Source organism: Lynx canadensis, chromosome E2 (genome assembly GCF_007474595.2).
Source record: "Lynx canadensis isolate LIC74 chromosome E2, mLynCan4.pri.v2, whole genome shotgun sequence".
Taxonomy (NCBI): Eukaryota; Metazoa; Chordata; class Mammalia; order Carnivora; family Felidae; genus Lynx; species Lynx canadensis.
Window position 1 is genome coordinate 19,595,709 of NC_044317.1, and position 14,144 is coordinate 19,609,852.

Here is a 14,144-nt window from a genome sequence, read left to right on the forward strand (position 1 = left end):
ATGAAGGAGATGGGAGGTCCCTATAGCCTGTTATGTTGACACAGCCACTCAGCTGAGTGGTTTGATCCAGAGCTGGGCAGTTGTGACTATAGCTATCCTTCCACAAATCTGTATCTTTTATTTTTTATTTATTTATTTATTTTTTTAAATTTTTTTTTCAACGTTTTTTTATTTATTTTTGGGACAGAGAGAGACAGAGCATGAACGGGGGAGGGGCAGAGAGAGAGGGAGACACAGAATCGGAAACAGGCTCCAGGCTCTGAGCCATCAGCCCAGAGCCCGACGCGGGGCTCGAACTCACGGACCGCGAGATCGTGACCTGGCTGAAGTCGGACGCTTAACCGACTGCGCCACCCAGGCGCCCCCAAATCTGTATCTTTTAAAGATGGAAAGATATGAGCAGAACTGTATGAGTTTCTGTCTCCCCAAATACCTAAGTGATACAGGTCAGAGCATCTGCGGTTGGCACTTTTCCCCCTTTACTCACCCTATTTTTCCTGAACAGGCACTCAACCGCAAATCTAAATTGTGTCTAATATATCTGACTATAAGGGGACATATGTGTGTTTCTCCGTTTAAGGAAGTCTGCCATGGGAGAGGAAGAAAGACAGACAAGGAAGGAGGAACGGAAGGAGAGTTGGATGAGTGGGGTGCTAGCAACATATGGGTAGCAGAGGGTCATAAGTGAGGAGAGGATGGAAAAAAATGGAAAGGAAGATGGATGGACATAAACACCCAGGAAATTCCTGGGTTACGGCTTTGAATATGCCTCTGATTTGCTAGTCCAGGTCCCGTGGGTGCTGTGGGCCAGGCTGAGTGAGGCAGTGTTTGCCCACTTGGGCACAGTCCTTCCCGGTTTGCAAAGGTCTGCAGTGATCCCCAGCCAGCCCTGTGCAGAGGCACAAAGGTCTCACATCTTTGTGGGGTTCCGGAAAGCCAGGCCCTCAGTCACTGAGGGCAGAGTCCCCAGCATGTCACACACACTCCAGCCCTCTCGGGAAAGCCCTCACACACTTTCCACTGGACAGCACTCTGCTGGACAGCACTTGGTGGTTTTTCTAGCATTTCCCCAAACTGATAATCCATTTGAGCCTCACCTCTCCTATGAAAGAGGCTGCTGCTGATGAGCCCTCTGTCCCTGCATTGCTGCAGCGGCCACCGAGAGCTTCGGGGCGTGGCGAGGGCGGGGCGGGGGGTGCGGAGCACAGCTGAGCCCCATGTTAGACCCACATTTCTGCTCTGGTGATTGCCTCACCATCCCATAACTTCTCTATTCTTGTGTTCAGCACAGACCGTAGGCGGGGGGAGCAACAAGCATCCTTCAAGCCCTCCTGACCTGAGTCAATGAATCACTTTGTTTTCTTTTAGACATCACCGGTACGATTGATGGAGCGGTCGATTCACAGCGCAAGATATGTTTTTGTAGAAAACCTGTATAGAAGGTACTGTAGTTTACACAGTTGATAAATTATTAAACCCTTAATTTTTTAGAAATGAAATTGGAACTTGTTTACTCCCGTGACAGATATTGAGTACCTCCTGTACGGTCTCTCGCATGTACTGCCATAGGCCTGCTGTGTAACAACCAACCACAAAGCCTCAGTGGCAGACAGCTTTCTGCGTGGATTTTGCTCAGTCATCTGGGGTGGCTGGCCAGGTGGTGGCTCTGCTGTCCGTCATGTCTGGGGGTCGGCTGGTCTAGGACGGCTCCAGCCAGGGTGACTGGGGTGACTCATCTCTCCTCTTTGTGCCTCTCATCCTCCTTCTGGGACCAGCAAGCTAGTCTGGACATTCACTTCTCATGGTGATGGCGGAGAGCAGAGGCACCAGCAGAAATGCACGAGCACTTTTCAGTCCTTGGCTACAGATTTGCTGTCACCCCATTGGCCAAAACAGGTCATGCCAGCTGACCCCAGTCTGAGAGTTGTGGAGGGCCCATGTGGATCACATGGCAGAGTGGGAGGATATGGGGCAGAGTGAAGACCCAGGGCAATGGAGTGGTCAGGCTATTACCCTTTCACCCAAAACCGTCTTTTGTCCTCATGGGTGTGGACTCTGTCATATAGACATGGTTAGGGGACTTCTGGTGGCCCACAGTGCTGAGGCCTCAGAGGCTTGGGACCCTCCTGATTTCTGTGCTCAGTTTACTGATGATTTTAGGGATCTTAGGGAGATGGGCTGCAGGCTTTGGCCTGTGTGCTGGCTCTACATGCTGGCTCCCCCGTCCCTCTCCTCTGCAACTGTCCTGTCACCTCTCCCATCTCTCCCCAACCACCCTGTCTGGATGGGTCGGACTTCTTTCTTATTTTTAATTACTGCTGTTAGGCTTTCTTCATAATGTGTGAGACAACTTCTGATCAGGTTGAACTGTATGAAAGTATTAATTTGGACCAAATTTGACCCACAAAATGGCAGTTACACATGGTTCAACTTTGTCTATGTTTATTTGTTCAGTTGTCTGTTGTGGTTCCCCTGCCCACCCCCGCCAGCTGGACCATAAGCTCCTTGGGCCCTGTGGCAGGTATACTTGCCTAGCATGCACACAGCGTGGGGCCAGCACCTGGGCCATATCGTGAGCTCTTGCTGGGCAATGGGACTTGCAGCCATTCTTGGGTCTCCTGCCTGGCACATTTCCCAGGCTCTGGCCCCAGCTGTTTCACATCCTCTCCTTTGAGGGGACCACTAAAAAGGCTTCTCTGTTGGTCCCGAGCTGGTGTGTATTGTGCCCGTCTGCCTGTGTGGCCCCCAAAACAACAGCTTCTGCTCCCATCCATTCCGAGCGTTAGACTCATGCCATGAGTCAGGATAGCAGCCAGGGCAAGTCATGACTATGGCTTTGTCCCCCAGCCTTCCAGCAGGAGTGGTCCTGATGCTAGAGCCCCATCCTCCCCCAGCTGCCTGGGGTTTCAGTGGAGCCCAGGTGTCCACTACACTTTCCTTTGCTCCCTGCTCATCAGTGCCTTAGCCAGAGGGAGGACAGGCAGAGGAGAGAAGAGAAAGAATAGAGAAGCCCTGCTGGTGTTTGTTTATTGCTCTGACGTATGGACCCTGGGCAGCAGGGTGGGACTTCACCTGACGAGGCTCTCTGTTTTGTACTTGTTGTCAGCTTGGCCATTTCTGTGTGGCAGCCAGTGGCTCTTTTTGAAGTGGGTAACCTGGAATGGAATGACCGGAGGCCCAGGGGAGAGAGTGAGGTGTGGAGTTCGGGGCACCTGCATCCCATCCTGGCTCTGGAATTTGCTGTCTTTGTGCACACAGCCGAGTTCCTAAACCTCCCTGAGCCTTTCTTATCTCTAATTCCTGTTGTCCATCTAGAGAGCCTATGGAACAGTTGCCTAGTTTAGGGTTTGTGCCTCTTATGTAGGTCCTTGTCTACCCTGATCTTTGCCAAATTTGCCAGTTAACCCCCCCAGCCCCTGCCTGCAGGCTGCCCGAGGCCTAGTGAGTTTCCCCAGGAGCCATTGTCTCTGCCTGTCCCAGCAGGTGGTTTTAGCTGATGTCATGGGCTTTGGTTACTCATGCCCATAGTTGTTCATTCCAGCACTTCTGATGGGTGGTTCTGATTTCCTAATCTCTGCGGCTGTGGTTGAGGTCATAGGTCCAGAAAACGTGGGCCTTGCCCTGGCTGTTTTGTGGGTAATGTAGGAAAAGACCATAGCTTTTAGTTTTGTTTTTTTAAACTCTTTTCCTGCCCTGTTAGCTTCATTTTTACCCCTCCCCTGGCCCTCCCAGAATGCCTGGCATCTGTGGTTAGGATTTCGGTGGGACAGTGAACCACAGGAGAAATTTACTGTGTCCATGTTTCTGTTCTCGGGATCTAATTGTTTCAAGTTCATACAACCTTCAGAGAACGTGGGTTCCCCTGAAGACCTCGTTGGAACCTCAAGGCTGGTTGCTGGTATCACTTGATTCAGGCTAAAAGCTGTTGGTTGGTGCATGGCATTGGGCACTCCAGAGGCTGCTGGGAACACTGTGGCAGCCTGCGGGGGGGTGGGGGGGGGGTGAGGCCATCTGCCACTTCAGTTTCAGGGAAATCAGAGAAGGTGGTGCTCCTCAAACCCTTTGACTGAAGCCTCCCAGAGGCGAAGGAATGCTCACACAGGTGGCTGCTTCCCCACTTGCCCTCCCAGACCATATAGCCCAAAGAAGCCCACTAACAAACCGGAAGTTGCTTTGAAGTCCCCTCTTTTATCTTAAAAATTCATATGGATTTTGCATTCTGCTCTGTTCTTCTGTTTGTATCTGTAACAAACACCATACTGAGCATGTGGTTTGGAGTACCTCCTCCCTCAGCCACGTACCCTAGAGTCCCCAGATTCTGGAGGTGGGGAACTCAAGGAGAGGGGGTCTGAGTAGGACCTCCACAGTGCGGGTGATTCAGCTATGACCCGGACCAGGTTATCCGTGTTCCCTGGAAATGAGGGCGTTTGCTCAAGTGGTTGAAGGGCAGGCCAGGAGCCACATTTATTGTCTGGTTCTTCATACTCCTCTTTGAGTCCTCAGGGCAGCCCTGTGGTGTAGGTACTGGGGACCCTGTTTGGCAGAGTAGGAACTGAGATGGGCTCAGAAGACCCATGCTCCTTCCTGACCAGGCGGGTGACTGAGCAGGGGGAGCTGCCCTGTGCCCTGCTGTGTGGGGAGCAATTATGAGGGAGCCGTGGGAGGCATCGAGATTTTTCTCCTTAAGGCCAGAGGCTTCAGACTGGCTGGAGGCCCTGAGGAGTCTACTCAGGCGAGTCAGGCCTCTGCCTCTTTCCACCCAGGCCTTATAGTGGGCTTCTCCCAGAGATCACTGTACATCTTGTTAACATGTAGATGCTGCTTTGCTGAGTCCAGGGTGGGGCCTGAGAACCTGAATTTATAACAAGCACCCTAGGTGGCCACCATCCTGGGAGGAGCACACTTGGAGGCACAAGGCTTTAGAAGAAGCCTGCAGCCAGCCGGCAAAGAGCTCTCCGCTCTAGTGCCCAGCCCTTTTCCTCGAGAGTTTTGTTTCTGTGGCTTCCTTGGGGTCAGGAGAGTAAGAGCCCAGTCCTGTAGGCTTTCTTGGGGGCAGGCAGTCCGCCCTGGTGAAAGTTCTTCAGTGCAGGGGCTGGGGGTCCTGTTTCCTGCATTCCTTGCTGTTTGTCCATTTCACATTTGTTGTTTCAAGTTTTAGTTGTTGGGGGTTTTGTTGTGTTCTCTTTGTTTTAAGGGTCTCCAAGTTTATTCCTGGGCCAGGAAAGGTGCAGCCAGGTGCAGCCATAGGCCAAAGGTTTTCTGTGTGGGGGCACATTGGAGTGTTTGTAGCCGGAGCTAACGAGGTGATGAGAGCAAGGTAGCGTGGAATGTGGGCTTTCTTCTCCGTCGCTCTCCGTCCATCCCCAGCTTTCCTTGATGTAGTGGGTCAGCCACAGTGAAGTGTTACTGAGAAAGGAGATGTTTTGAGAGTTTTCTGCTCCCCCATCCTCAGGTGCTCCAGGAAAAAGCTTCCTGATGTGTACTGATGGGGACGGGTACAAGTTGCTGCTGCCCCTTCGGTGTTGGGGTTGAACCTTTTCTCTTTCTTAAAAGCCATTGCAACCTTGGGGAGGGGGGCTGGGTGGAAGGGAGTACGCCAGGCCACATACTGGCATTCTGCATCCCCCAAAGCAAAATTTCTTGAAGGTATCCTTGCCTTTTGGACCTTGAACAAGTAAGGAGCTCTCCTAGGGAGAGACCTGCCTCTTCTGGCCCCCCCCCATTGCAGCGAGTTTGGGGCAGGCAGGATGTGAGTGCAATTATGCTGCTAGGGGTGTGAGAGCATGGTGTTAATTGCTGAAGAGGAAGATTCCAGTTACATAGCCTCCTTAACGAACAGGCACTTGTGAGGCCTGGGCACCGCGCTGAAGTGAAAAGCTGAAGGTGGTGAGAAGGACTCATGTAGCTAAAGTGGCCACGCAGGCAATTGTGTGGCCCAAACCTTGTGGGCTGAATAATTGAATGCCAAGGTTTTACTAGATTGGTTGGCATTTTCGAAGAAGTAGGGGAACTGAGTGGGGCCCAACTGGAGAAGTGACAGCTGACTCGCCTGGGGTTGCAGATCAGGGACATTGATGAAGACCCTGCATTTGGAACAGTAAGCAGGCCCACCTACCTCCCTAGCTGGCCTAGGGGCTGGGACTCTATCCCTGCTCTGGTCCAAAGGGGGACTTAGGCCTGGGTCTTGACCCTGAGAGCTGTGCCTTTCCTCCAGCTGCGGCCACAGAGACACAGGAGTGTCCAGAACAGCCCCCTCACTTGACAGACAGGAAGGGCAAGTGATGTAATGCAGAGCATGTGAGTTTTGGGGCCACAGAGAGCCAGGCTTTAATTCCTGCTCAGACTGAGGTGTGTTTCACTGCTCTGGGCCTCAGTTTTCCTCATCTGCAAATTTGGGACTAAAATTGATCATATAAGGTCTTGTGAAAACAAGAGACAATCATGTATACAGGGAGACTGGCATGTGAATGAGAGGTTTCTGTTCCAGCCTGTGCTGTGCAAACTGGGGCCTCTGAGGGCCTCAGGAGGAAGATAGCAGCAAACTGTGCCAAGCAAAACAGCCAGCAGGATTCGTGTGGATCCAAGACCTCGGTTTTGCCACCCTGGGTAAGGGGACGGCACCACGAAATCCTCTCATTCCACCCATTCCACTGTTGGGGAGTCAAGTGGTTGAATTTTCTGTAGAGAGGCGCTGCCCACTGTATGTTCTGTGGAAATAAAAGCAGTGGCTTGGGGGCACCTGAGTGGCTTAGTCGGTTAAGTGTCTGACTTTGGCTCAGGTCATGATCTTGCAGTTCGTGAATTTGAGCCTCACCTCGTGCTCTGTGCTAACACCTCAGAACCCGGAGCCTGCTTTGGATTCTGTGTCTGCTTCTCTCTGCCCCTGCCCCACTCATGCTCTGTCTATCTGTCTCTCTCCTTCAAAAATAAATAAACATTTTTAAAAAAATTAAAAAAAAAAATTAAAACAGTGGCTTATTGGTGGTGCTGGGTGCCCCAATCTAGAGGCAGACACAGGAGGAGCCAGGCAGAATTTCCAGGAGGAAAACTGCGAATATGGATAAAGCAGCACCTGCTGTCTGACATTCCTCAGAGTAACAGAAACCAGGCCTCTGTTTCCTCACTCAGCTTAGCCAGTGACAGGTTGTCCTGGACCCCCTAGCACAGTGCTCCCAGCAATCTCGGAAGGGTTTCCTGGAGGTCTTCCTGCCAACCCGGCTGGCAGGGAGGCTGCCCCCATGGAGGACCTCTCCAGGAGAACGCTGGAAAGGGATATCCTTCTTCCTGTCTGTGGGGGGAAGCTGCCAGTTTGGGCTGGGTTGGGGTGGGACCAGGAGGTCCCTGTGCCCCTCAGGAAGTATCCTGAGATTATCTGGAACTGATTTCCAGGGGAATAGTGGCTCTCAGGCAGGCTCCAGAGACTCCCGCAGATGTGAGCCCCATCCCCATGTCTCTGCGTCCTTCCATGCACATCCTGACCCTTTTTTCTGGTAGTGTTGGTCTGGTTTTTCAGTTAACACTGTGCTGCATATGTTCTGCATGGTGACTCAATTCAGCAGTTCCAGCTTCCGGGATCTTCCCAGCTCTGGGATTTGGCAAAATCTGCCTTGAGCCTTGCAGACACATGTGAAGTTCTGCAGGGCAAAGTATGACACCTGACTGTCCAGCAAGCATCAGTGACTTGGGAGGCACTGGGCAGTTCTGCCTCTGGCCCCACTCACTAGTCCACAGCCCTACGTTGCTAGTCTGTTCTGTGCCTTCAGGCTATTTGGTCTGTGTTTTAGTGGAGAAGGGGAGGGGCCGATTAGCAGCTTGCTTTCGGGAAACCCTCATTCCCTCAGAGTCAATTTTGTTCTGGACAATGAAACTTTGTTTCCCAGTGAAGGAAAACACATGCAGAGAGAGTGGTTTGGTTTCCTGAAATCAGATACTCTGAGCTGCGACTAACTGAAACCCAGCTCCAAGTAACCTGAAGGATGAGGTCATTAGTGGTTATCTTAATGGCAGGCAGGGTTGGTTTCATTCAGTGGCTCCAGCCTTGTTTTCCTACTCTTGTGTCTCATTCATATCCTCAATATGATTCCTCCATGGTGACGAAATGGCTGTGGCAGAACCAGGTTTCTCACTTGCTAGCCAGAGTAGGTGTCTTGCCAGTGGCTTTCCTCTGAGTGTGAGAAAGCATGGTTTCTATCAACCCCTGCAGGCCTCCCTCATGTCTCACTGGCCCAGGCTGGGCCCGTGTGACCAGGGGATGCCTTGTACTGATTGGTGCAGCTTGTGAGAGGACAGTACTTCCCTTAGACCAACTGGGCCTCCCCAGAAGCTTGGGGTGGGGTCAGGTTTCCCTGGAACACTCAGACCTGAATAAATAATGGGCTACTTTTTTTTTTAAGTTTTTTTTTTTTTAATGTTTTTTATTTTTAATTTTATTTTTTAATTTTATTTTTTGTTTTTTCAAATTTACGTCCAAATTAGTTAGTATATAGTGCAACAATGATTTCAGGAGTAGATTCTTTAATGCCCCTTACCCATTTAGCCCATCCCCCCTCCCACAACCCCTCCAGTAACCCTCAGTTTGTTCTCCATATTTATGAGTCTCTTCTGTTTTGTCCCCCTCCCTGTTTTGATATTATTTTTGCTTTCCGTCCCTTATGTTCATCTGTTTTGTCTCTTAAAGTCCTCATGTGAGTGAAGTCATATGATTTTTGTCTTCCTCTGACTAATTTCACTTAGCATAATACCCTCCAGTCCCATCCACATAGTTGCAAGTGGCAAGATTTCATTCTTTTTGATTGCCGAGTAATACTCCATTGTATACATGTACCGCATCTTCTTTATCCATTCATCCATCGATGGACATTTGGGCTCTTTCCATACTTTGGCTATTGTTGACAGTGCTGCTATAAACATGGGGGTGCATGTTCCCCTTTGAAACAGCACACCTGTATCCCTTGGATAAATGCCTAGTAGTGCAATTGCTGGGTCGTAGGGTAGTTCTATTTTTAATTTTTTGAGGAACCTCCATACTGTTTTCCAGAGTGGCTGCACCAGCTTGCATTCCCACCAACAGTGCAAAAGAGATCCTCTTTCTCCACATCCACGCCAACATCTGTGGTTGCCTGAGTTGTTAATGTTAGCCATTCTGACAGGTGTGAGGTGGTACCTCATTGTGGTTTTGATTTGTATTTCCCTGATGATGAGTGATGTTAAGCATTTTCTCATGTGTTGGTTAGCCATCTGGATGTCTTCTTTGGAGAAGTGTCTACTCATGACTTTTGCTCATTTCTTCCCTGGATTATTTGTTTTTTTGGGTGTTGAGTTTGATAAGTTCTTTATAGACTTTGGATACTAACTCTTTATCCAAACTGTTCTGTCAATGGGCCAAGGTTTCGCTTTTCATTGTTTTGGGGGGGGGTGCTGTGGTGGACATCCATGATTATTTCCACGAAATAAACTTCTAGAGGTGGAATTGATTTGCTGCTCCACCTTCCAAACTGAGTGCTATCCCTGTTCTCTGGGGACAGGCTTCAGAGTCCCTTTCTCTGCCTGTAGTTCAGATCCCAAATGAGCTCTCCCATCGAACAGTTCCATGACTCTTGCTGCATTAGACCATAAGCTGTGCCCCAGCGGTGGAGGGTCCGAGGTGTTTCGGGCCCAATGTCACATGGATCGCGGTATACCATTGTGCCCTGGGTCATGCCCTTTATACGGAAGCCATCCACAGGTCCTTCTGATGAATAAAACCCTAATAACTCTCATTATAGTGGGAAGATGCCTGAAGTGGACTATGTGATTCTGGCAGAATGGTTTGATTGGATTGTGAGGAACATCGACGTGTCCATTGATTTGATAGGTGAGAGGCCCCTCCCGACCTTCCTCCCCCAGTGAGGACGCACTTGGCTGGACCGCCAACCAGCAGGGACAGTGGGCGGGGCCCTAACCACTGGTGATTCTTTTCCCACACCAATTCAGCCTTCTGTCCAATGGCAGACAGAATCTGGGGGCATTTTGGTTCCTCCTATAGAAGCACCCTCCCTGGGCTTTGTTACTCAAGCTGCTCTCCCCTGGTCCATTGTGATTTGATGTTGTTTTTTCCAGTTTATATGAGAAGGAGGAGGGACAGGATCTGGGCATTTACTGAGACCCACTGTGCCAGACCCTGTGCTAAGCTTTGTGTATGCGTGGAAGCTCATTCAGCCTCAGAACAACCCTGTGGGGCTGGTGACATGGAAGGAAAATTAAAGTTGGGATGAGGGTCAAGATGCCTGTCAGGCCACACAGCTGGTTAGTGGTTGGGCTGTGAGCTGGCTGTGGTCTGTGTCTTCTGCTCAGAGCTGCTGGCGGATGTTTCTCTCCACGTCTTGCCCACACACCTTCCTTCCCCCTCCCCTCGGCTTTGACTTCCAAGCCATGACCAAAGTAATTAGAACCATGTATGATTTTTTTTAATTTCAGTTTATCTCCGGACCACCCCTGAGACCTGTTATCAGAGGTTACAGATGAGATGCAGGGAGGAGGAGACAGTCATTTCCTTGGTAAGAGCCCTCTTTAACCTGCTTCAAAATGACCAGGAAACCATGTCCATTGCAGCCCGGCCCTTCCCTCTGTGAGGTCACTGTGCTGTTGTCACAGAGGAAGAAACGGGAACTGAGCATGCAGGAGGGTAAACTCTGACTTCCTCTGTGGCTGGAGACCCTGTGCAGAGTCCAGATCGACCTCACTTCCTGTGGCTCGGGACTCATTGCTTGGCGCCTTCTGTGCTCAGAGGCGTCCCTTCTCCACTCCCTGTCCAGGTGCCCCCAGGGCTCGTCCTGTCCACCTCCTGAAGGTGACCTGCCTCTGGGCCCAGCTCTGGGTCCTCGCTAGAACGTGCCCTCCCACCTGCACTGCATCCCCAGTGCTTAGTGCAGTGCTGGGCTTGGCGGTGGCCTTCTCTACGACTTGCCCAGCATCTTGCCCTTCTGGGTCCTGGCTCAGGGCCACATGGACTGTAGTCAGGACTGTTGTAGCCATTGGACTGCCCTCCTTGTCCTGGTCCTTCACTCCGCACGTTCCCTCCAAAATCTGGTCTCCACATTGCTGCTTGGGTGATGTGTCCAGTATAGAATGCCATTCATGCAGTTTCCCAGCCATAAGCCCTCAGTGCCTTGCCGCTGTCTAGGCTGAAGTCCCCACTGCCCGATTGGTGGGGCACACACACACAAACACACTCACCATGTAGTTACATAAATGTGCCTCTGTATGGTGGTTTCTTTTGCCTTCCAAGTTCAGCTCAGATGTCACTTTCTCCAGCAGGCCTTCCCTGACCTTCCCTCCATTGTGCTCCTCTAGCCTCTGGGTGTATTATGATCACACCCCTAAGGACAAGCATACTGAAACTATTTGTCTGTATGTTTGTTCCCCATCTATCATCAAACTGTGAGCTTTTTAAGATTAGATCTTATTCCCTTTGCATCCCCAGCATGTTTCCCAGGACTTGGCACCTAGGAGTTGCTCAGTTAGTACTGAACTGAATGCCCTACACGAATGCCTCTGGCGGTACACAGACAGAGGCTGGCAGGCATTTACTGGGGTGTCATGGGGGTCTGAGCTCAGGATGGGCTGGACTTGGGGCCCTGGAAGACCTGTCCTGCTCCTGAGGCCTGCCTAGCCTTGTTTTCCTTGGGCACCAGAAAGGTTGATTCCAGCCGTGAAGGCATGGGCCTCTCTCTAGGCAGCTCCTTTGAAATCCAGAGACAGGAGTGAAGGGTGCAGTGGAGTGGGGCTGGGCCATGCCAAGGTAGGGCATGGCCACTCTGTGCAGTGACACAGATGTTCTGAAGAAATGACAAGTCTGGAGTCCCTCTAAGCCATTAGCCAAGCCATTATCCTAACATTTCTGACATGGCCTATAGGACAAACCTGTTGTTGCCAAGGGAGAACTCAGTGGTGGATGAAAAGGTGTCAGTGCGGTTTCTCTAAGAACTTCCGGGCTGGCAGTAAATTGCTGCTTGGGGAGGTGGTCACGGGCAGCCAAAGCACCTTGGCCTGTGCATGTGGAAGTGTGTGCTGTCCAGTCCTGCCTGTGCAGAGGCACTAATGGCTTAGGGGCATGTCCGGGCCTCTTTTCCCTTGGGTTCCACCTCGTGGGGCTTTCTGAAGTTGGTCTTCATGGGGCGCCTGGGTGGCTCAGTTGGTTGAGCGTCCGACTTGGGCTTAGGTCATGATCTTGCAGTCTGTGAGTTCGAGCCCTGTGTCGGGCTCTGTGCTGACAGCTCAGAGCCTGGAGCCTGCTTCAGATTCTGTGTCTCCCTCTCTCTCTGCCCCTCCCCTGCTCATGCTTTGTCTCTCTCTCTCTCTCTCTCTGTCAAAAATAAATAAACATTAAAAAATTTTTAAATGAAGTTGGTCTTCATGGTCTAGAGGGTCCACAGGTTGTAAGTCATCTAGGGAGTAGGAGCAGCAGGAATGGGATTCCCTAGGCCAGTGAGGGTCATTGTCCTCTTGGAGGGAAGGTCAGAGGGGAGGAGTCAGAGGCTGCCCAGGGCTGGGCTGTCCAGCTGTGGGGCAGCTGTGGGCTCCACCATGAAGGAGCTGATGGCCCTGCTGCTGGAGAAGTGGCAGGAAGTGTGAGAAGCGAGGTGGGAGGGTGTGCGTAAGGCACCAGTGGAGCAGGGAGGGGTGGAGCCCACGGCCCTAGTGAAGCCTCTGACTGTTGCCCTGCCCGAGCTGGGAGAGGGAGCCGCTGCATTTACTGCTGTCCGCCTGGACCAGGTCAGCGGTTGTAGGCTCCTTTGTCCAAGCCACTGCCCTGTGGTCATCAACATTCACCCCCCTGCCTGAGACCCTTGGTGGAGAGGTTTGTCCCCCTCCCTGCTCCTGACAGCCTGTGTCTGTGTGTGTCTGTGTGTGTGTGTTTCCTGGCAGGAATACTTGGATGCTCTTCACCGCCTCTATGAGGAGTGGCTCTTCAAAGGAGGCCTTTTCCCTGTGGCAGCCCCTGTTCTGGTAAGTTCCCCTTCTTTTCTAGAAGGAGGAGTGACCCAGGGAATGCCAGCCACTCTGTAGTCAGGGGAAGCATGAGTTCTTTCATAGCTGGAGGATCGAGAAGGAGGAAGCAGGGAGGGTGGAAAGGGCTCTTTCTCTGGCCCGGTCCCCATTCTGGACCGAGTCTCAGAGTCAGTTGGACAGTCCTGAGAGAAGGTGACCTGTTCCAGTGTCATTACATCGGTGGCCACAGTAGCATCTCACTTATCCAGCCTCACCAGGGAAGGAGTGTCCCCGATGGCTGAAGCCTCTAGACGTGTGTTTTGGCTTTAAGCACTCGAGCTGAGCTGGCTCTTTGCGATGCAGCCGTCCCTTCTTCAGTGGATAGCAGGCGCAGAGCCTCACTGCCCCCTTTCTTGGTGACCCAGGGCGTCTGGAGGAGCACCACTTGCTGTCCTGGGCTGTTACCCAGCGATGCCCTTAGGAGGTGCTGAGGTGTGTAGGACTGTTTGCCCCACACCACTCACGTGTTTGAGCTCCCACGTTGGCTTTGTATAGCCGCCCCCTTTTCTCCTGCTGACACTCGCCACTTCTAACTGTGTCACCATTTCCGCTCCATCCGTGTTTCCCTGCTTCCCTGTCCCCTCGTTTTCCGATTTGCTGCTGCTGAATTTCTTGAGGCAGGCAGATGGGTGCTAAGACTGTCAGGAGTGCGTGCACAGTGTGGGATGCAAGGGAGGGCCGCACACAGACTTTGGTGCATGGCCTGAGGGACATCTGTTTGGGCTTCTCAAATACTTCTACTCACGGTGCTTGCGGGCCATGAGGTTGCCGAAAAGTAAGATATTACTGTGCTGGAGTTTTGAAGAAGTAAAATCTATTTTTTCCCCCTTATGATTGGATAATGTAACATGATGGGGAAAAAAAAACATCATTCGTGGGCTGGCCACAGGGACAGCTGTAGTGGATTCTTAAGTGAAAACACAGTTGATAATATGAATTGACCTAGAACCAGGTGCTGTTTTGCTTTTATGCTTCCATTTTCTCTGCCTGTGACCTTGGGCTTCTCTGCCTCTCCCGCTTCATCCTGCCTGTCTCTACCTCTCCCCCCTTCATCGTGAAGGGAGGAGGATGTTGAGGTCAAGTGCAGCCCGGTGATCCATGTGTTTAATTTCCAG

General features: G+C 51.5%; 1 protein-coding gene across 8 annotated transcripts in view; it reads left to right on the plus strand.

Annotated features, from left to right (window-relative positions):
• The window catches only part of TK2 (thymidine kinase 2), a 32,878-nt gene that overhangs the window by 11,470 nt on the left and 7,264 nt on the right, over positions 1 to 14,144 (plus strand). For 7 of the 8 annotated variants that reach the window (XM_030298770.2, XM_030298771.2, XM_030298768.2 and 4 more), the window contains 4 exons: positions 1,369 to 1,442; positions 9,765 to 9,853; positions 10,456 to 10,535; positions 12,907 to 12,987. In XM_030298770.2, the coding sequence (XP_030154630.1) occupies positions 1,369 to 1,442; positions 9,765 to 9,853; positions 10,456 to 10,535; positions 12,907 to 12,987 (324 nt within the window). Of the gene's footprint in view, positions 1 to 1,368; positions 1,443 to 9,764; positions 9,854 to 10,455; positions 10,536 to 12,906; positions 12,988 to 13,394; positions 13,462 to 14,144 lie in introns of all 8 variants that reach the window. The other variant, XM_030298769.1, reaches the window with a different exon arrangement.